The 24,432-nt window shown below is 42.7% G+C and overlaps 1 protein-coding gene across 12 annotated transcripts in view; it reads right to left on the bottom strand.

Moving 5' to 3' along the window:
• Positions 1–24,432, bottom strand: part of LOC119180142 (japanin-like-RA2) — a 318,672-nt gene that overhangs the window by 230,909 nt on the left and 63,331 nt on the right. For 9 of the 12 annotated variants that reach the window (XM_075868168.1, XM_075868177.1, XM_075868171.1 and 6 more), the window contains one exon: positions 13,411–13,515. The exons of the other annotated variants lie outside the window; for them this stretch is intronic. In XM_075868168.1, coding sequence (XP_075724283.1) covers positions 13,411–13,515 — 105 coding nt within the window. The remainder of the gene's footprint in view (positions 1–13,410; positions 13,516–24,432) is intronic. 12 annotated transcript variants of the gene reach the window in all.

A 24,432-nucleotide genomic window follows, 5' to 3' on the forward strand; every position in this document is an offset into this window, starting at 1 on the left:
ACATGATTTCTTGACTGCTGGCTGGACAAAACAAAAACACTGACGCACTCACAATGCACAGCGTGAAGCTCCTCTGGAGTGGTCAACTTCGTGTTCTGCAATGAAAGAGCAGCACAGTGTCCTGATAAGGCATTCCTTGCAATGGTTTTCAATGCCACACAGTGACTTTGCTGTTCCTGTCGAAGAGAGCTTGGGGAGCTTGGAGGGTGCTTGTTCTTTTCTGGGGGCTGCTGCCGCTCCTCGTTTTCTGTTCAAGGTCAACCTGCACAAAGTTGTAGACGAGGATTTTAGAGTTGTATATAATGATATACAAATTTATGGTGAACACACATTTCCTCGTGGCACACTGAGGAACTTCTTATAAAACCTAAGGCCTCGCATATGAAAACATTTACAATCGATCTGAAGATGCACTTGACTCTAAAGGAGTAAGCTTGCTATGTAGGGTAGATAAAGAAAGGTCATTCAGCACAACCACAACTACAGTTGCACACGAAAACAACATTAGCTGGTCGCTGTGGGCCGCTTTCATGGCATAGCTTAGGCTGACACTGATCGTCCAATGGTACTAAAAATATGCAAAGATTGCCTGATCGATTTCAGGCAGTACTGAAGGGTAGGGCAAAAATCTATCGTTCTACTCATGAGCAGTGCACATAATTCAACATCAGTGCCAACCCATTCGGCTAAAAATTTTGATTAGGATTTCTTCATTAAAGAGACTGACAAGTCACCAGAATGTGTGATTGGAGGTGGAAATCAAAAATTGTGAATTGAACTGCATTCTTTTTGCAACTGGAGTGGCATTTCCTTTTAAGATTGTACTGAAAGAGCCTAAAAATTATTATGTCATGCAGCCTGTTTGTTTACTGCAAATTATTTGATACTTTAACATGCAAAAAGATTAGTGGTCAAAGTTACAGCTTATATCCATATTACCTGTGCGAACATTATTCTGTGCTGCCTACGCAGAGGAGTCAACCCTCAAAAAGCAGCACTGTCACGGTGGCAAACAGTGCGAAATATGTGCATTTCACACGCACATGAAATGCATGCTTTCGCAGCAAACTGCAATACACAAACATATAAAGCTGTTATGCGGACCTCCCACTGTTTGCTGCCTGTGTTGTGTGACACTTCATAGCAGTCAGGCACCCGAAAATTTTTTAAATGTTTCCAGCACTTTCTATGTTACCACTAGATGTACTCATGAAAGGCATGTCAAACAAAAAGAAACAAGCCCCGAAAATTCTCTTTTTTCACTGCATGTTTATACGATCAGACCAGTAAGCTTTCTATTGCAGAAAGAAACAGCTACTATGAAAATTGATATTCGGTCCCATTAACTGCTTTATGCTTTAAGCCATGTTATTATGTTGAATGGGTGTCCTGCTTTGCACGGTCTGGTCTGCATGAACTCTGGAACCTGGCACCATATAGGTTGAAAGACACACAGAGTTTGAGACAAACCTAGTTTTCCGTGGAGCATCCTTATGCACTATAACAACACATCTCAATCTAGTTAGTTGATCAGAACGAGGTGAAAACAGCTCGCACTTTAAAAGCACGGGCAGAAGGAATGACGCCTGCACCTAGTGCTCTCTGTACATTCTCGTTGAGGGTGCAGTTTTCACCTTATCCTTATGCAGTTTCGCATTTATAAAATTATTCGCTGCATATTCTTTGTGACAATAAAGTGTGTGATACCGTCATAAGTAGCCCATGTAATTTATAAAAATAGAATTCAAGATAGCTCCATTCAAAAATAACAAAGTGCATCCAGCACCATGTGCTGTAGCCATTTTTGGGCAAGTGGCAGATTGATTTATTCTTCAAAACATATCTTACTTGTAGCCACTACAAGAGCTAACTCATACACTGGCACATTCTGTTTGTTCAGAATATAAGGTACCTTTTTTACACTAGAAAATCTGCAAGAAGAATAGTAGTGTTGTAATTGTGAAAAAAGAAAAGTAGAAGGAAAAAAGATAACCTTCCCTGGACAGGGACCAAGCCTGCGAACTTCGAATAACATGTCCAATACTCTAACAACTGAGCTACCATGGCGGCTATCCCCCTTCCATTTCGTACGGTATATATGTGCACTTAATCATGGAAGAGTCAGTCAGCGCTGCCTGTTACCATTATGGCGAGTGTTGGACACCTTTTTTGCCTACTGGCAATCGCATTACGAGAACTTTCAATATCCCTATACTTCTTTGGCAGCATTATGCATCTGTTAGTTCTCAGAAAATCTGCTAGTCACAGGAAGTGGCAATGGTTCGCCCTCCCACATTAATGCATGTACTTAAACACACGCACAACTGATCAAAAAAACAAGTCACACACCGCTAAGATTACTGAGATTCACTGTTTCAGATTCATGAGTGAAGGAAAGAACTATAAATTTAAGGGTTCGTTGTCTTTGTTGAACACATTATAATGAGAACTAGCTGACAATGATGCCAAAGAAACTATAGGTGATGTTATAAAAAATAGCTTTAACTAAATTGTGAAAAGAAAAGTGAACGAAAACGTAACTTGGCAGCAAGTTACTAATGGGTTGATTTTTCTGACAATTGAATTGACATTACTTTTTATAACATCCCTATATTTTCCTGGGTAATGTTGTCGGGTAATTCTTAATATTAGAGTGGTGAGTAGGCTGACAAAGAAAGGATATGGCATTGATACTTGTTTTGAACACCTAATAGTTTGAGGACCGTAAAAGAGCGGAAGCTGCTTTGAGTAGACCAGAATATTTAGTTGGAGCAAAAAAAAAGTACACACATTTTACCAGGCTTTCTAACACATTTTGAGACATAAAAGTGTATGCTGCCAGTAATGTTAAGTACCATTACTTTTGTCACACTATGCACTGTAGCAGGTGTAGTTAGAGTGGTGATAGTTAAGCATTAATCAAGCACAACACCAACTGCGTTCACATCGATGGTCGCGTATTTTAAAAATAAACCTGCTGTATAGCAAAAAAACTTAGAGCATTTAGGATTTTATCCAAATCAAGTTATACCGACTTGGTAAGCAAACAATTTGCATAAAATCAAAAGGCATAAAGTGATTCATGTATTATAAGTATGCGAACAATTTAGGCAACGCAGGGCAAAGTGACAACAGTTCTATTAAAAACCCCTCTCATTATAACATGCATAAAAATATTTATAGTGCATGTAATATCGAGACTACTAGACTGTCTATTGACCTTTTAGAAGAAGGGTATCTCCTTTACGTTCAAGGGGCAACCATTTAGCCTTGTCCTGAGCTTTTCTGTGAATACTTCCTGAATTTCAGATATCATCATGATTGATTTACAGTGAACAGATTTTGCTTACGCATTGAGACCTAGTTCAGTATGTAACTGCAATAAAGGGTGCCAAACCACCTCTAATTATTTTTTTAACATTTCAAGCCAATGTGTGCAACGACTTCAGAATAGTGTCCTGATCAACAATGACAACTGCAGCAGGACAACTAGCTATGGGTGCCCAAAAGGAACTAAAAACAATACCTTTACCTCTTTGAGCCTTTCGGAAGTGTTCAGCTTCTCAGTGCTCACCTTACAACCTTTTTTTAAATACGTGTTTGTGTGGCCACTGTTCTTGCTCCTAGCAAAGTGAGGAGGAGCACATGGCAAGAAGAGACAAGAAAGAAGCATAGCGAAAAAAGCGAAACAAGCGAGGACCTCTTTTGTATCGTCCAATATGTGTAACATTATTATTGCGACAACATATAGAAAAATTATCACGGCTATGCATCGATTGCAGAGTCATACACAGCTGCAACACCACGACTAAATTTCAACCCTGTGTTGGTTTAGGATTCCTTTATAGTGGCAAGCTAAAGATATCTGCATTTGTTCGACACATATTAAGATGCAGTGAAATGTGATATGATAATCTCATTTAGAATGCACGTCATATGGCTTCATTGTATATGTGGCCACAAGTAACTCTGGTTGCAAAGCAAAAGGCACAGCCTAAACAGACGTCATCGACCACTCCAATCTGAACTTGTCTTTGCTACTTGCCCATTATCATCACAGCAAAAAATGAACAATTGAATCTGCTATAGATCTGTGCAAGCTTATGCTAAGCACCAAGTATGAATGGTGTTTTGTCATTATTGAGATCAGTTATTTGTTCAAGAACACTTGCTGTCAAACACAAATACATTGCTGTCAAAGCATCACGACTCAAATATAAAGCAAAGAAGTGTCTCTTTGATTGATTGATTGATTTGTGGGGTTTAACGTCCCAAAACCACCATATGATTATGAGAGACGCCGTAGTGGAGGGCTCCGGAAATTTCGACCACCTGGGGTTCTTTAACATGCGCCCAAATCTGAGCAGACGGGCCAAGTGTCTCTTTCAAAAAAATTAATTACAGGCCACAAGGTGCAAGAGAAATATTTGATATACATAGGATGTAAGGCACACACAAGAGTTGCTGCCTTATTATACTTTTCCCTGTGTTGAAACCTGCTAGCTTTAATCACCCAACACATCTGTAAAGATGTCATGAAAACACCAAGCAGCTGATGCAGCATGGTTGAACACAAGTTCAGGGATACCACCATTCATGTTGGCTAAGCAGTCCTACAGCCTCCACAGTCCTGCAACCATTTGTAAGACAAATATAGTTCTACCCAAAGTTCTTCGTTTACAGACACACGTGCAAGATGCATAACCACTCTATAGGAAGTTTGCATGATAATGCGCTGGGTAGCAAAACAGATGCCAATATCAAGTAGGTATCCCGGCCTGCCGCTTCTTTCTTTTCGTTCTTAAAATTAATCAATCCATGGTTAATAAATGTTCCCCCAATGTGAACTGTACTGGCAGTCCGTTGAAGAATTGCAATGCATTTCAAACACAATCCAATTCATGGCAAGTAAGCATGCAATAGCGTTTTGTCAGCTGTTCAAGAAAACAGCATGAAGTTCAGCTAAAACCTATGTTTTTTTTATAAACACCATTCAATTTGATATAAAAGTTGTGAGAATTATGTGAAAAAACACGAATTTATGTTTAATCAATGATTACTTATATTGTACTGATATGAATGCAACTAACTGAATATGAATCGATAATTTTTGCTTGGCCATTTCCAGTTATGACCACAATCGCACTTGCCAGCTGCATCTTGTCCAAAACAGCGGCAAGCTAGGCTAGTTTCTGTAGGTGAGCAGTAATGAACAGTGCAAAGTAATAACGAGAAACACCAGTAACAACAGTATGGGGCAAGCATAGACTGCCAAGTGTATAAATTATTGCACAAAAGTTCGCCTGAATATCAGTCAGACAACTCGTGTAAACGAAGGTCCAGTTGGAAATGAACAAGTTACGAAATCAACAATGTCTGCTTTCTCTAACAGGACCCTCATTCACATGAAGTATGCAGCGATAGGCGCCTACCGAGGTACGTTACAGCATGATGTCACTGGCACACGTAAAAGGTGTGGCTCGAAAAACACTCCCACTGGTGGCTCAGCCAGGTACAGACGTGCGGTGTTTGGGGCAAGTTTTAATTTTTCAAAGCTTACACTTCATGTTACAATGTCGACACTAGCTGTAGTATGTGTCAGCAAACATCTAGCTGTGTGATAAAATATTTGCCACGCTGTCTGTTTATCTTGAAGAAGTGAACACACGTTCCCTGATCACGTAAGGTCACGTGAGGAACAGCGGCACAGTCTTCAAAAACGTGCACTGTTGATTGTGGCATGTAGAGTGCATTGACAGGTATTGAGAATATCGGTTCAACTGAGAATATTCTGTGTGGTGTGTGCAGTGTCAATACCAATGTGTCTTGTTTGCGAAGACGTTAGCACTCGTGGCAGGGACCGGTCGTTGAAAAAAACTTGATTGGACACTTTAGTCAAGGTAAATATGCACTTGACGCGACCATCTGCGAGTGGGTACAGCTCAGTGTTTGCGCTGTGTGCAGAAAAAAATACATGGTCACCGGGCTGGAAGATACCATTTGCTGAAGCTGCATGTATGAATCGCCCCGATGAGTACGCAAGCCCAATAAAGGTATAACTCGTTTTATCGAAGGCCTCATATGTCTTCATGTAATAAGCAGAGATTCTTGTTTCACATATACTCAGTACCTTTACCGCTCGATATTTATGAAGTGACAATGCACACTACAAGTTTGTGTGTTAGATCCTAAGGGAGCAATGTAAATATGCAAATAAGTTGTTGGTGTCAGATGCGGAGATGTAACTGCACAAAAGATTACATATATATTAGGCTACAGGTTTAGAACCGCATACATATCAGTGGTCTACAAGGAACGCCACCAACAACTTCCTTGCCAACCAGCCCTTGCACAGAGGGAGGGAATGGCTGGCACGGTGCTCGAAGTGACGTCAAACTATTTTCAAATCTAGAGAGGTTTTTTACTTAGGCAACATTATGCACAATACATTTTTTATATGCAAAACTGTACTCGTCCCACATTGATCATACTGATGTCTTTTGTTCTTACTTTGTGCTGTGAATTACTAGGCATTTAGTCATCATGATCTTTAAAAGCTAACTTCAGTGTTCTCTTTCATATTGCTGACAACTGTGTCGTTGCATAAATTGGGCAAAAAAGCAACACAGAAAGGCTGTCACAATAAATACACCAACATGTGTATTCTCCTGCAAACAAAAGTTGGCACTTGTCCTGTCATTACCCGTCTTCCTTCTCTCTTTGCCTTGTTTGTGCTGAAACAGCCATACACCTCCTGAGTTAGATGAGAAATATTAACGCATGGAAACTATAAGTGCTTGCATCAGCAACAACACAACAGCGTGATAACCGCACCCCTGCCACACAGCAGCGAAACATATTTCGAACATGCTGGCAATGTATTATTTTATAAAAAGCAAATCTGGCAGATTACAAAATCTCACATTGTGCATGCGAGTTTTCTTCAAAGTCAGGCGTACAATGTAGGTGCTGGCCGGTACATTACTAGTTACAAGCAAAGGCGTCTTGCTGGTACACATACAGATTGCACTAACACCTCTCTCTCTACACTAGGCACACGCATTATATCTTTTAACAAGCATACACCACTGGTTAGGGGTATATTAACGCTCTACTGTGAACGTATGCTTATCAACCCACTTAGGCGGTTGGCTAGGTGAATTGAGCCAAGTTACAAATTGTATCGCCCGCGAACGCGGAGAAGATGCTGCTTTGCATCAAATGGCACCGCATGCTTCGTTTAATCAACTACGTAGCAAGCGCCGTGTGCGTCCTCCTCACTACATTGCACTTATGAAAAAATTGATCCCCATACACATGCATGTTGCCGCAGTTGTCGCGAATTAGCTCCAGTAATGCCGCGCCGATGCACCATGGCTCTGCTGGGGTTAGCGTTGTCAAAGAACCCCAGGTGGTCGAAATTTCCGGAGCTCTCCACTACGGCGTCTCTCATAATCATATGGTGGTTTTGGGACGTTAAACCCCAAAAATCAATAAAGGCGAATCGGCAACCGCATTCGCAAAGGTGCGTAAGCTTGCCGTTTCACGACGCCTCGTTCGAGTGCGGCAACACACACTTGCACTGAGCGGCATACTTAGTCTACATAAAAAGTGTCCCCCTTACCTTTAGTTTCTTTCACACTCTCCCGAGGGAAGCGACCACAGGCGTCAGCCGTCACCTCGGAGTCCTTCGAGCGCCCGCACAACCCGCCGATTCCTTGGACGACTCGCATTTGATCCGCACTCGAACAACCGCGGGAATAGGGCGCAATCTTAGCACATCACACGAACGAAGAAACGGCGCTTCCTTGCGTAAACTTAACATTTCGCGCTCTCATGTGTAGCAGCGCGAACACATGAGAGACGCGACGAAACGGCATGCCCACGGAAACAAAGAAGACAAACAACATGTGGCTTTAGCTGTGAATTGATTTGACTTCGATATCTGTGTGAGGAAAAAAAATATCTGTCGCTGCTATAAACTCAAAAAGAAAATGTATGTTATCTGGCAAAATTACTTAAAAAGTGATAAACGGTTATTCAAAAAACAAGTTACAACCTATGAATATTTTCGCAGGTCTTTGTTTTGTTTTTGTTCTAGCAGACGACAGCCTCCTACTGCTTCTACGACAGACGTAGTGCGGTTTTACGTTTGGTGCGTGTCGTCGACGCAAAGCTCTATTGTAGTCATGTCAGAGTTATCAATTCTCAATGAATCATAAGATGACTACAAAGCAGTAACGTTTTAACATAGTGCAGTACGCAATCTTTCAAGGAATGACATTTCTTTGCTCTGAAGCAAATCGAAGCAAGCAGGCCGGCGCAATCAGCTGATGTCGCCGCTACGCGAGGCATGGTCGTGCGCAATAGCGTCGCGCCCCGCGCTCGATTTGTAATCAAGCGATAGAGCTACTAAGTGGAGTACAGCTAGTTGCAGGGATTAATGGCGTATCACTCTAATTTCCTGTGGTGGCTGACTCAATCGCAAGAGAGCCCCGGGAAACAACCTTCAACTGCTCAAGCTTGTGTGTGGGTGTAAAAATACTTGTTTTCATCCGCGACGGGGTGGCAATCTATAGTTGAAAGACATGCGAAAAGCATGTGGCGTATATACAGTCACAAAACATATGCACACAACAATAGATACGATCGCATATCGGACATAAATATGCCAACACATAGCGTCTAAACAGCAAATTTATATATGGAACCTAAACACTTAGACATCCTCTTCTGCGATTAGCTTAGCAAGCTAACGCACTTAGTTCACGTACGCTAGCCCAACTATGTGGCGCAGGTTCGATTCCAGGGAGGTCTCAATTTTTGTAGTTTTTTTTTCAACGTTCTTTATGTACTGCTATCTTTTCTAATGCGTTAGGTACTAAAACAAAATAAAAGCAGTATTGCGTTCAAGTACGTATGTGGGACTGTGTTTTTTGCGCAACAGTTATTAGTATTTTTTTATCTTCATTATTACATTTTTTATTTATTTCATAATATATTAAAATTAAGGACTAAAGGGAACATTGGGTCTGCTTGATTGTGAAGGGACTCGAGAAGTGAGAAAACTGAAACAAAAAAATTTGTTTGAGAAAAAACAGAGCATTTCACAGCCAGACCAGCTTCTTCAAGGGTAGGCCCTAGATACGCGCGAGACTTGCTAATGACTCATCTCAAGCTGTGGCAGTTGATGGAAGGCAATATCACCGAGAAGCAGTTTCAAAATATATTTTGGTTGATGTTTTTTGATTCCTCCAAAATAAGGGCTGCACAATTAAATCGAGCCAAACCAAAAACTGCGGGCACGAAGTCATGAGACAGAAAATAAATAATGTTCATTGTTTGAAAAATTGCCCTTAATAAAAGGAAGACTTAAGGAGTGCTACATAGCTTAACTCACAGTAGGAATTTTATATAAACATATAGATAATTTAAAAAGGACAATGTTGCACACACAGACATTTGTAAAGTTTCTTTGCAGCACAGTCGAAGCATCTGTGTAGAACTGAAGCATCAAGAGAAGCTCATGCGTCCTCACTTTATTGTGCCTCACATAGCTTGTATGCGTCCATGCAGCCATGGTATATTTTAAAGCATTTGTTTCACCTATAATCTTCTTATTCATTAAAGCTGGACCATAAGTTGTGTCTTATGTAGCACTACAATTGAAGCGCAATCTGCATGGTGGTCTGAAACAATGCTTTTGAAGATCTCAAAACGACCCAGCTCTATACACGACCATCCGTGCAGCAATGATAAGCACCATTATGTGTCCGTACATATCAGTTGTGCTCTCATACCTAATTATTTTTCTGACCACTCCCTCTGCCCCTACCTCGTTTCTGTCGTGAAGCTGTGGCAAGTTGTGTATAGCTGTATTTATATTGTAGGAGCACATATACTATCAATAAAAATTATTTTTAGGCTACATGCAATTAGTTTTCATAGATTTTCATTTTTTTTGTCGGTGCTCAGGAGAGCTAAGCTCATGGTCGATATTTTAAAACGACATTTCTCTTTGTTAATCAGAACAGTTTCATTAATATTGACAAGTTCATTCACACTAAATTTAGTTCTCATTATTATTGTTTCTACCGAAAAACGAGCCCTTGAAGTTATGCTTTTCTTGCTTGATTTGTTTTCGTGTGACAGCATGCAAGTAAAATGACAGTTATTGTCATTTCTTGTGAATGACACAATTTCCGTGTGACAGACTTTAGCACCTGGTCATCTGCAGAAGTTGTATTCATTCTGGAAAGGGGCGAACAGCGGTGACTGACAACACAGACTAGCCTGCGTTATTCTTTTGTACTATATATGTCACTGCGCATTTATTTATAACTATATAAAGCACGGATTTCCTGCTGAAAATGTGACAACAAATGTAGATTTTCCACATTTTTGCAACAATCCAAATGCCTTTTATACACTATTGCACATTGTCCTAAGCACCTTACAAAACCTGTGTATTTTCGTAAGACCTTACGTTCCGCATTTTTCTTATGAAAGCTTCTGTACACTCTATACACTTTCCTTATCCTTCCATATCTTCTATAATTAACTCTCCGTATGCTCCATAAATATCCTTATCTTTCCATATTTTCCATAAAACTCACTCCATCCACGCCATAAAACTTCCTTATCCTTCCATATACTCCATAATAAGCCTTCCATATATGCCACACATTTTCCTTATCATTCCGTATACTCCATAGAAACCTTTCCGTATACGCCACACAATTTCCACATCTCTCCATATATTCCATAAGAAGCCTTCCGTATATGCCATACAACTTCCGTATATTTCCATAAAACTCCATATTTTTTCCGTATGTAGCATTAGGAAATGTTACAGAGTCCATATATTTTCCGTAAGATTTCATACGGAACGTTTCAGTAGTGCTCTTACTCAACCTAGATATTACTAAAAGTACTGGCCCGGACGGTATCCCTAACGCTTTTCCGAAAAAGTAGTCTGAGTGGTGTGCACGATACCTCATAATTATATTCCAGAAATCGCTTGACTCCGGACGGCTCCCACAAATTTGGAAGATCGCAAATGTTGTTCCTATTTTCAAATCGGGTAAGAAGGAAATAATTTCTAACTAAAGACCAATTTCATTATTATCCACATGCTGCAAGCTATTCGAGCACATCATTCACAAGCACATTATTCAATACCCAACTGACAACAATATATTTTCAGAGCATCAGCATGGTTTCCGCAGTGGTTTTTTGACTGTCACACAATTGATCGAATTCACACATGAGATCATCTCATAACCAAATAACCACAAACAAGTCGATGTCCTTTTTATTGATTACTACAAAGCTTTTAACAAGGTATGTTATAAAAAACTTCTGCTCAAACTTGGTAACCTTCTTGCAGGCCCAATGCGGACAAATCACTTGTTTCGATTGCAGATTATTTGTACCTGAGGAGACAGTTTGTTCGCTACAACCATGAACAGTCGTCACAAGCTCATATAACCTCATGTGTTCCACAAGACTGTCTTGGGAGCCCTTTTATTTAAAATTTACATTAACGAGGTCACTCAGGTTGTCATTAACATTCCACTTAAGCTTCGCCTATACGCCGATGTCTGTGTATTGTATTCCAATGTACGTAGCGTCACTGACCAAGTTTTGTTGAATGATGTGTTTTCTTCCTTTTGCGAATGGAGTAGAACTTGCCAAATGGAGCTTAATTTTCAGAAAACTGTGACAATAACTTTTACAAATGAAAAGGAGCCATTGCAATTTAGATATGGCAACTCCAATCACACACTGGAAAAAGTTCAGTGGCAAAGACACATCGACCTCATTTCTGCGAAATCACTTAACAAACTAGGTTACTTAAGAAGAATGCTAAAGGGCGCCACAAAAGATTGCAAGCTTATAGTCTTCAAATCACTGGTCAGGCCTTTTTTTGCACATGTGTCTGTTGTGTGGTCACCACATATTTCAATTCACATAAATAAAATTGAGGCCAACCAGCGAAAAGCGATAAGATTCAATTTTAGCCGTTATGACCGTTATTTCACCCCTTCTGAGCACTACTATGCTTTATTGCTAAACTGTTTAGAACACAGGCGTATGTCTCATCAGCTTACCGTGCTACATAACATCGTGCACAATTCCGTCTGCATAGCCACACCCCTTTCGTTCACCAATCATCCTACCCAAGTGACTCGCCGATACAATCCGTAGAACATTGTGCCATTCAGATGTTTTATTGATTGTTATAGATACTCTTTTCTTTCGTGCACAGTTGACACTTGGAATAATCTGGACGCTAACTTCGAACGACTACCACTTGCGCTGTTTGTTGAACAAGTGTCCAATTAAGTAAATTGATGTTCTTAATTTTGCTGTTATTCCTTTGTTTGATTCTTTATTGTTTATTGAACAGGTGTATAAATATGCAATTTTGTATATATTTTTATTCTAGCTGTTTTTGTTCGTTTATTGTAACCACTCCTGCAATTTCTCAAACATTACATAGCAGTATCTGCAGATAAATAAGTAAAAAATAAATAAATAAAACTTCTACGTTGGCCTGATAATTTCATTGATTGATATGCTGGGTTTAACGTCCCGAAACCGCTATATGATTATGAGAGATGCCATACCACTATGGATTCTTTACAGTGCGCCCAATTCTGAGCTTACGGGCCTATAGCATTTTTGCCTCCATCGAAATTGCACCCGCCAAAGCCGGGATTCCATTGCACAGCTTGCGTGTCATCAGGCGTGTACTGTACCACTAGACCACAGTGGCGTACACTAGCCTAAGCAAGTCGTTGACAAGACAGTCTATTACCCAGCTGCAGCATCCAAAATCAAAATAAATGAAGATTAAAACAAATTACAGTTTTTAGTGGTGGGGTTTAAATCTGTTTTTTCTTTACATGAAGGTTGGTCTCGTGCATACTCTGCCACGCGTCTTCAAGAATTAGGCACAAAAACTACGAACACGTTATCTTGCCAAATAAAAGAAATGAATTCTACTAAGGATGAAAAAAAAACTTTATTTATAAGCGTTTCAGTGATCGCTTCATTTAAATGTTTGGCGTTGGTGAGCTAAAGGTGACTAGCTGGATGATGCGTAAAGCCAAGATTATATTCGTAAATTTCAACAAACTTTGATTTCGAAATATTCCTTTTCTCAGTGGCATTTTATTTCACAGAATAGTCTATTCAAGGGGTAATATATTCGGTGAATAAATGATGGGCCCAGCATAAAACACGGATGCCGATTCCACTCGAAAACAGCCTTGTAATAACACAAGGGCTGACAAAGATAAACAAAAAGAATGGAAAGGAAAACAGTAGTTGGGGCAAACACACGCTAAGAATTGCTCTCCCGCCATTTCCCAATGCATAAGAATCAAAGGTGTTATGTCTTACCTGAGTCATTTATCGGGCCTTCTATAAGTTTCGATTGCGACTGATTTTTGCATAGCATTTGGATTAAGGTCTGGTTCACGCAGAACGTTCCCGGCCCGTGCAAATCTGACGACATCAAAACGAAAAATGCTTGCAGCTGCACAGTCTTAAAAACTTCTGTTGATGGTGTTCCAAAAAGATTTAACCAATCTAGGACCTACTTTGCTTACGTAGATCAGGTAAAACGAATTGATGCACTGGTTTTAACCACAAAAAGCTACCTCCAACGCCTCCTGATAGTGGTGTCACTATCTATTTCAAGGAAATGGGCTGTGCGAAAACTGTAGAATGTAGACCACCAGATTCTATTTTCTATTGAAGCTTGTGAAGTTTATATTAAAAATTGTTAAATCATGGGCATACAAACCCGTATTAAAGGAAAACGAATCTCATTTTCACAATAGCAATGCTTGTTGTATAGTGATACGTGGCAGCTCGTACAATGTATATTAGTGTTTGGGAGCTATACCAACACTTGATGTTCATATACTAGTGTTAATGCATAGTGTCATATCTCAATCGTGACGACTTACGCTCGTGATCATGATTTAATCGTTACAGCAGCTGCAGGTGTCCACGTATACGTGGACACAACGCATTGTTCATCTCATCTAAACATGACATAAACCTAGTCATATAAAACACCAGTACACAGTATACGCGCATTCATGGTGTCATCAATTAGGGAAGAAGCACACACGGTGTGCGCTCCAGAGTAGTAGGATAACCTGCGGTTCGAGTCCCGACAAGGGAGGTTTTTTCTCGTTTGGTTGCGCTACCTTTATCCACGTCATATGAACGATAAAATAACGTGACTAAGGTCTAGGTGAGCTTTGGTATTGATTGATTTTAACACAAAAGTGTGCAATCCCGGGGTCAACAACCACTTTGCTGACATACTTTCATCACGAAAGTGACGTTGAAAATATATGCTGAGAGCTTACCAAGAAAAAAAAACAGAAGACAAAGATATTTTCCAAAGAATCAAACCAGCAACCTCTCGCTTCTCAGCGTGCAGTGATAACAACTACGATACAGATCGTACATTTTTTTGCTTTATTGTCAGCTCATAAGAGCGTACAATAAACTACCAGTATAACAAAAACAAGCAGTGAAAGTCAGACGCTAACTAAAATTTTCGAAGTGCTGCAAAGGGTTCTATGCCCGACAACCACTCAGGTATATTGTTCTGAGTTTTCTGCAGCTAAAATCTTCTGAGTTTTCTGCCATACATTCACGGAAATACATTCGCGTAAACCGGGCACCATGATCGCAAAAAAATTTTGCCATAAGGGCTCGCCATGATCAGTGAAGGCCACATTGCATAATCAAATGAAAACGCATTACCTCTTTGTAAACTATTGGCAGAAATCTTATACTACAAAAATTTCAAGGCAATTCCTCCTGGATCGTAATTTCAAGTTCATCCTAAGAGTGTACTCCTTCCTAAAAATGTTAGAAAACAAGTTCTATAGTGTGTGGTTTTTCTCAGTTAAGGCAATTCGTCCCCCGAGGTGAGTAAGAACCACAGTCGGCTTCAAATGTCCTGCCAGATAATGTACCTGCATGAAGCTCGAAAAGGACTTTACGGCAGGAGTCATTTGCAATCTTTTCACTCGTTCAAGCACATCTTGCCCTTGACCTCCAGTGTACATGGCATGGTACAGGGGTTCAGGTAAAACAACATCACACACATCCTTGTACAGCTTTTCGCGAGTCACTGAAAAAATATTCATTGAAAAATCTAACAGAAAGAAACCGTACACTTAGAATAACCTCATAATATACCCGCAGACACCTCCAGTCATGTCAGTTGTGCTGACCACATATTAGGGTAGAGCCCACATATGTCTCAATTGGCACACTGTACGTAATGAAGAATCCCTTGTGTAGCGAAAACAAAAAGAACATATTTATGAATCGGTGCGTGAAATATATGGTAAACCCACCACTCCATGTTTAACTCTTCAAAACAGAGTGTTTCGACTGAATCTTTCTTAGTTAGAGGCCAACGCGAACACTGCGATCATGCGTTGGAGCTTCTGTATGTTCGTTCTTGAACAGTTCGATACTTGCAACACATACCAAAGTTTTGAGGCAAAGAAAAGATTTCAGACAGTTGTCCTTGAGAACACTAACAGTTGATTAGCGCCGCTGCGGTGGTCTAGTGGCTAAGGTACTCGGCTGCTGACCCGCAGGTCGCGAGATCAAATCCCGGCTGCGGCACCTGCATTACCGATGGAGGCGGAAATGTTGTAAGCCCGTGTACTCAGATTTTGGCGCACTTGAAAGAACCTCACTGGTCGAAATTTCCGGAGCCCTCCACTACGGCGTCTCTCATAATGAAATGGTGGTTTTGGGACGTTAAACCCTACAAACCAATCAAATTATCTAACAGTTGATTAGCGTTGCATCTATTGACTTTTGTCCACATATCTTTCGCTTGTTCGTGCCAGTAGTGTTCGTTATTTTTATAATATTCCAGTGGCGCGCCAACGTACTTGACAGGTGTGGTCACCCACTAAAAGTTGGCAAAGTAGTCTGGTCTGCACGACCACTCTCTATACCAGAGGCCGAGTCACTTTTCCCAGTTTACTAGAGTGCCAGTTGCATTGTTAAACTTTTTAACTACAGTGATGGCAGGGGTAACACTATCTTGAGCGGTACAACAAACAGCCGCAATGTCTGCATACGCCAGAATTTTACCTTCCGACTTGGTAACCTAAATCTATGAATGCTGCTGTTTTGAGTTATTGCTAAGAACAACAATTCTATATATAATCTGAACAGTAGGGTTTTCAGCAGGCAGTCCTGACGGATGGAACACTTTATGTGAATTGTATCTCCTAGCGTCTTGTTGATTACCAGATGGGTGATGCAATTTTGGTGTGCAAGAGATACTCCATCTCGGATCATGGAACCAATGCTTACATGGTCAAGATCGGCTAGCGGAAGGTTGTGGGAAACGCAATCAAAAACTTCCTCGAGATCAATCTGTAGAATGGCTACATCTGCTTGATTGGCATCTCACCAATCAAGCACACAGTGCATCTTGTGTACATTAGTCACAATGGAGCGTCCCATAATTCTGCATGTTTGGTGGGGCCCTATCGATTCTTTGATTACACCCTGTAGTCACCGTGCAAGTACTTTCAATAAAATTTTCTAATCACACTTATTGAAACAGGCCTATACGAAGAAACTAATTTTAACTTCGCAGACTGTTCCTTCTTAGGTAATCAAACTCTATGTGCTTCACTGAAGGACCCAGGGAGGCCATTATTTTTTTAAACCTGATTGGAGGCATGTGTGAGTATTTGGAAAGATTCATTTTTAAATTCCTTTTAAAACGAAGCACAAAGGTCATCCGGCCCGGGAGATTTACCGCAATTTATTTTCTCTACATACCTTTTTACTTCACTTCCGTTGATGATTAGGATAGCTCTAAAGCTGATTTGGTGTCATCAGATAACTTCAGCATTCTGGTAAAAGACTCTCACTTATATGCCCCTGCATCAATGGGCGTAGCGGCGAAGAATGCTTCGTAGTGTTTACCACACGAACGCGTATCCTACGTTCTCGTTGTCTGAAAATACGATAATACTGAATTAAGTGTAATCTATATAATTTCGTCTGGCATCACTCTTCTCTTATCCAAGCTCTCCCTTCGTCGGGCGATCATTCAAAATCAATGATGTTGCTCTGGTTCTCACTAACACTCCGCTATAGCTTTCCTCCTCATATACCTCTATCCTCTGTTCAATACTCCGCAAATTATCTGCATATACTCCGGGTTTCCACATTCAAGAGCTGTTAGCCTCAAAAGTGTCCGTCTAAGCTCTTTCTTGTTCTTTTTAGATCAAAAAGTCAAAACACTGAATCTCTCTGTTGCTTTTATTTTGATTCGCTGATTGAATAGCTCCCATTTTCCTCCTGTTTTGTCCATACGCTTCATGTCAATACTAATAATTTCTGGTTACATAACTATTATAATTATATTGTAAATATAATTATATTATATCAAGTATAATACTATTAATTCAATACATGACTCGAAACGTAAAAGGCTAGATTTCAGTTTCAACTGTTGCCGAGAAACAGCATTCCTTTCTTTGTCCCAATCCTAAAATATTCAAGACAGTGATAAGAAAAAAAAACAGGGACAACGTTGTAACTGCTATATTGAGCTATCGCATCCGCAGCGAGGTAAAGTCAGTCCAATCGCGCATTACTTGCGCCCAGACAGTGTGTATACTTCACATCTCAGTATCTACACAGGCACTCCGCTACATCTACTAATTCGTATTCAATAAACTCCTGTGCCAGGTCATCACTGATTTTGTCTTTAAAATTGCGACTTCTGGGTCTCTCACTTTCAATGAAAACACAGTTGAAATCCCCAACCAATAAGAGTTTCTACCAGTACACGTATGCTGTCGTAAATTAAAAAAAAACTACCGCTTTCCTGGCCAATAGTTGCAGCGTAAACGAATAAATTGCGATATTCCATGTCACAATTAACAATATCACACCATACTACTCGGCCTGACGAGCATGGAAAGACATTTTCTATGAGTAATCCTTGAAGTTTTTTTATGAAAGAGAACACACCCCCCATATGTACCTATGACATGGCTCACAGTCGCAAAATACCGTGACGTAAACTTAAGCGCCATGCTGCGAGTCTCCTCCTGTACTTCAAATTTCGTCTCCTGCACTGCAAGTGCATTCAGATTTTTTGCCAACAGTCATCAATACCATCAGCTTCGCTTCTTATTTGAAGCTAAGCCTTTAACGTTCAGAATGGCGAAGCTAAATGACACTTGAGGCGCCATTTCAACGAAGTGAAAAAGTTAGGCCGGGAGAATGGCGCTTATGTTGCATGTCGAGCGCTACGCTAGACATCTCCGGGACCACCCGACCACCCATTTTCACTACGCAGCGGAAGCGATTTGTTCGCACTTTTCTTGTCCGCGCTGCGACTAGCCTTTGCTCCAATGCTGGTGCGTCTACCAGCCGACGTCTTTGCTGGTGGTTCTTCCATGCTGCTTGCGCTGTTTCTGTCTCCCATCTTCGCAGGTTCTTTCAATGGTCTTTCAGTGGCGGGAACGGCACTGTCAGTCGAAGTGACGCCGCTGGCTTTACGCGCGTCTCCGTCAGTCTTTATGTAAAAAGTGACGTTGCAAGAGGCACCATAGACTACACGGTCCAGTTTCCACACAGGAACAGACTCTCTGGTGACTTCACAGTTTGCCTCTGTGATTGTAATGTAAGCCGCGTCAGTCGATACAGCTGCAAAACCTTGTAGTGTGCCAACAGGTGCCGGTGTAGGTTGGTCTAGTGTCGTTGCAGATTCACAGTTGAAATTTGCTGCGACCTGATCTCCGCAACCTTCAGCTACATCCTCTGCTTCCGTCACGGCCACAATATGTTTCGTTGCATCCTCGGCTTCCGTTGACCCGCTCACTGAATCGCACGAACAGAAGCATTCTGCGTCCGCATGAGTGAGTGATTGAGTGAGTGAGTGAGAACAACTTTATTATGGTCAAGTGTAGACAATGAGGTTGCCACACGTCACCCGGCTACTCCCACGTGGGACCTGCAGGTATAGCCTGACGGCCCCGTCGCGGGCATACTGAACGGCCAGTATTTGGTCCTGAAATTCTGGGCTGCGCAGAAGTGCATTCCATTCGAGTTTGCTATAAGTCGGTCCAAGTGACCCGCACTCCCAGCGCATGTGGGATAATGCAGCGATCTGCCAGCAAGCGCTACAGGCAGCATCGGGCCAAATGTAAAGATAAATTGCATTTAGGTATGCTAACGACGGGTGCAAATGGGTTTGAAGTAAGCGCAACGAGACAGCCTGTGCTCTATTGAGTTTTGAATTTTTCATTAGGAATGCCTGCCTCGTCATGTAGTAATACTTGGTTATCTCGTTGTGTGTAGTAGGTGTGTCTTTTTGTCCTTCGTCGTCGGCACTGGAGCCGTCGTCCAGGTCGAGAGCACCGCGGTCAGAGAGTGCGCGCACTGCTGTGTGGGCCGACTCGTTTGGGTTAAGTGCAACACCGTTTACGGAGCCGACATGCACGGCGATGCAATATATGGCGTGAGGGACAATCGTATCGCTGGCGGAGTTGTTCAAGATCCTGGTGGCCTGTGTTCATATGCAGCCCTTTTGAAAGGCTCTGACGGCAGATTTGGAGTCGCTGAATAATTCATCGCACCGACCATTTAGCAGAGCGAGTGCGATGGCCACTTGTTCGGCCACCTGGTGGTTTATTGTTCGCACCGTGGCCCAGCTCATAGCCGAGCCCGCTTGGTCCACGACCACCGCTGCAAACTTCTTGCCATCTCTGTATGCTGCAGCGTCAACGAAACTTGCAATTACGCCACCGTTTTCTAGTTGCATGTGGGAGGTAGTGGCCAGATACTGCACCAGGGTAGCCATTGCTTGTCTGGTGAGGGAGTGCGTTCCCGGCGGTGGTTACCGGTGAGGCCGCACCCCAGGCCTCGTAATGCACTTCCATCACCACGCGGATTTTTTTATCCAGTTCGGAACTGAGCGGCACTGGGATTTGAACCACGGATCTTTTGCATGCGAGGCGGATGCTCTAAGCACTACGCCATCACTGCTCCCTAAGCTGCTGGTGAGGATCAGGTAACATCAGATCTGCTGAATGATGGAGGACAGATCTGATGTTACCTCATCTGCTGAATGATGGAGGACTAGTCACCTTGTTAACGAGGTGTCTCCCGACGGGAAGGGTACCAGGTTCTTGGAAGAACGCTAACATCATCTTAATGCATAAGAAAGGATATGATGACTACTTGAAGAATTACGGGCCGATTATCTTACTCTCTGTAGTATACAAGCTATTTACAAAGATAATTGCTAACAGAGTAAAGAAAACATTAGAATTCAATCAACCGAAGGAAGAAGCAGGATTTCGAACAGCCTACTCAACAATCGACTACATTCATACTATCAATCAGTTAATAGAGAAATGCTCAGAATATAACCAGCTACTATACATAGCCTTCATATATTACGAGAAGGCGTTTGATTCAGTAGAAATATCAGCCGTCATGCAGATACTGCGGAATCAGGGCGTTGATGAAGTATATATAAACATCCTGGAAGAAATCTACTGGGGATGAACTGCTACCATAATGCTTCATAAAGAAAGCAACAGAATACCAATCAAGAAGGGTGCAAGGCAGGGGGACACAATCTCTCCAATGCTATTTACCGCGTGCTTACAGGAGGTTTTCAGAAGCCTAGAATGGAAACAGTTAAGGATAAGAGTTAATGGAGAGTATCTTAGTAACCTGCGCTTTGCTGATGACATTGCATTGCTGAGTAACTCAGGGTACGAATTGCAACTCAAGATTACGGCGTCAGACAAAGAGAGCAGAAGGGTGGGTCTTAGAATGAATCTGCAGAAAACAAAAGTAATGTACAACAACCTCGGAAAAGAGCAGCGCTTCAAGATAGGTAATAGTGCACTGGAAGTTGTAAGATACTATGTCTTCTTAGGGCAGGAAATAACCGCTGAGCCGAACCACGAGATCGAAGTAACTAGAAGAATAAGAATAGATTGAAACACATTTGGCAAGCACTCTCAAATTATGACAGGTATATTGCCACTATCCCTCAAGAGGAAGGTATATAACAGCTGTATCTTGCCGGTACTTAGCTAGGGAGCAGAAACCTGGAGACTTACAAAGAGGGCTCAGCTTAAATTGAGGACGACGCAGCGAGCAATGGAAATAAAGTGGTAGGTGTAATCTTAGGAGCCAAGAAGAGAGCAGAGTGGATTAGGGAACAAACAGGGGTTAAGGATATCAAAGCTGAAATCAAGAAGAAGAAATGAACATAGGCCGGGCATGTAGCGCGTCGACAGGATAACCGCTGGTCATTAAGGTTAACTAAATGGATTCCCAGAGAAGGCAAGCGGGTTAGGGGGAAACAGAAGGTAGGTGGGCAGATGAGATTAAGAAGTTTACGGGTACAAGTTGGCAGCAGCAAGTACAGGACCGGGTTAACTGGCGGAACATGGGAGAGGCCTTTGTCCTGCAGTGGACGTAGTCCGGTTGATGATGATGATGATAATTTTCAGTTGCTTGAGCAGAGCCGTCACCCTTGCACCACGGTGTCCCTCAATATGTACAGGGTGAGTGTTGCGGGTTATCGGAGCAACATTGGCGTTTTCCTGTATAAGTTTCAATATATGCGCGCTATTTTTCCCAGCTCCAAGGGGATAAAACATAGCTCGCCAAGTATGTGCCGACCAGCCGTCATAGTGGACAACAGAGCCAGCTGCAAGCGTTACTGCGCTTCCGCTATCTCGGCAGCATAGTTGTGCACACAGGACCGCGAGCAAGTCTCGGTGTGTGCTTACGGGAAGACCCAGTGCTTTCTTGACGATCTTTCCGATCTTTCTGATAATCACGTCGAGCTTGTCCCACGCCGACCTAAGCGAGTGGCGCATGGCAATGGTGTAGGTAAAGTGGCAGACCACAGAAGAATTGATGAGCCTTAACAAATTGCCTTCAATAAGGCCTGTATGTCTTCTAGAGATTCTTAGACGATTCGAGAAGAGTCGGCAGTCTTGGGGACGATATTCAGCAGGGTGGTTCCGATGCCACCCTTCGCTTCAATAAACATGCCGAGGATCCGGATGGTCCCTACCCTTGGGATTTCCTCCCCGTCACTCGTGCAAATGCGTATATTGCTTTCTTCGACGGGTTTCCATCTCTTGGGTCGGCCATCATGTTCTTTTCTATCGAGCAGGAGCTCCGACTTGGCGGGTGAGCATCTGAACCCCGTTTGGCGCAGGTAGCATTCCACTTCGCCGACTGCTTCTTGAAGGGCATCTTGCACCCGGCCTTCGTTGCCACCAACGCACCTGATTGTGATGTCGTTGGTGTAGGTGGTATGCTTGATGCCGTCCACGCTAGCCAGTCTTTTCGACAGTCCGATCATGCAGAGATTGTACAGCACCAGAAAAATCAGAAACTCCTGGGGCGTGCCTCGATGTCTAAGTGGTACGCCTTCAGAGAAGTTCCCGATGTGCAGCCTCGCTTTTCTTGCAGAGATGAAGGACTTAATGTAGTTTTACAGCTCAGGCCCAAGCTCGAGTTTTCCCACAATCTCCGAGATGAATTCGTGCTTGATGTTGTCAGAGGCCTTCTTTAAATCTAGGCAAAGAGCAGTCTTTGTCTCTCTAGAGTAACCATCAAGGACTTGGTGCTTAATGAACAGCATTGCATTTTGTGTCGAAACGCCAGAACAAAATACAATAAAATTGTGCACGTAAATCTAATTTCCCTCCAGGCACGCACGAAGAGGGGGAGAGGGCACGAAGATTTTCTACGCTAGGAGATTTTCCTGGCTTAGGAATCAGTATGGTGTCGCTAAGCTTCAATTCCTCACTAACCCTATTCGTTTTCCAAGTTTCATTGATCAAACCAGTTTGACGTTCTATGGATGCGTCGTCGAGGTTTCTGAGCGCTCTGTTCGTGATCCCCTCTGGCCCCAGTGCCAACTTGAGATTGATCATTTGTATCACTCTCCTTATTTCAGCCTCTGAAAAGTCTTCGTCTAGTTCAGGTGAAGGGGGGCCGCCACACTCTGCGAACACGTGGTCTTCGTCTTCTCTTTCGACAGGCAGGTACTTGGAAACTAATTGGCTAACGAGTTCGTCAACCGCCTGTTCTTTGGTGGCTTGCAGAGAAGCTATCCTGCAAGAAGAAGCTCATGTTTGTGAAGTAATACGTAGTTTGTGTGGCGGAAAGCACTTCACCGCATCCAGGGAATGCCACCACCGATATCGAATACCATATGTCGTCAGGCGCAGGCGAGGCAGGAGGGCCCGCGCCACTCGAGAGAGGTCTCCATCCCTAAATGTCGATGGCGTCCTTGAGCTAAACGCGCGTCTTGAGCAGGGCAAGCCCGGCCCATGGGCTCCTAGACGTCGATTCAAATCACGAGGGAGATCCAGAACCAGAGACAACAGCAGGAGTCGTCCCACGTCCAGGGTGCGTCTCGGATCTCGTTCAAGATCCGCGGCCCGCTCTATGTTCAGGACATGGTCTCAATCCAGGGATGGCACTAGACAACGTCTCAGCTCCCGTGCCCATTTCGGATCTAGTCACGGGCCTGGCCAAGAAAAGACTGATGCACCCAGCACCAGACTGGACCCCTTATCCAGGGCAGAATGAGGGCACGCAGGGGAACTGCTGCTGTCCGCGGCATTTCACGCTACCAAAAAACAGAGCAGGAGCAAGTCAAACCTAACCTGGGCTGAGAGGGTTCGTAGTAATGACGGCGAGCAAACCATGCAATGCGACCCGCCCCCAGAGCATGCTAGAGACGCGGAGATGTTACGATCAAAAAGAAAAACGCGGAGCTTAAGGATACGCTCAGCAAGAAAGCCGTAAAGTTTAAAAAAATGCCGAGCACGATGCACAGCAATACTGAAGACGCAACCACAATTACGCCGGCGCCAGCCCCTATTGCAGATGGGCCCATGGCAACGAAATGCAGGGTGGTAGTGAGTAAGCTTATGAACCCGGAATATCAAGTCAAAGAGATTAAGAAAATGCTGGTTACAGTTACAAAGAACATTTGAATGGTGGCACGAAGTGTAGCTGGCCTCACGGAGAGTGTTAGACAGATGCAAGCTGCACTCACTGACCCAGTCAAGCGGCTATGGGAAATGAACGAGCGCATCATTGCGCTAAAAATCACGCCAAACTCTCTAACCTTTCGCCACAGGGTGAGTCGCCTGGCAACGTGGAAATGGCCATTCTCATACACCTGTTAGCCCTGGAGTTCGTCGCGAAAAGGGGCAGATTTTTCGAGCCACACTGAGCCCCCCCCCCCCCCATGGCAGTGATGAAAGCCATATCCATAATGGATAACGATAAAGGAACTGTCTGTATTCGGCAGTAGAACTGCAGGTGGTACGCTGGTAAAAA

Source organism: Rhipicephalus microplus, chromosome 7 (genome assembly GCF_043290135.1).
Source record: "Rhipicephalus microplus isolate Deutch F79 chromosome 7, USDA_Rmic, whole genome shotgun sequence".
Lineage (NCBI taxonomy): Eukaryota > Metazoa > Arthropoda > Arachnida > Ixodida > Ixodidae > Rhipicephalus > Rhipicephalus microplus.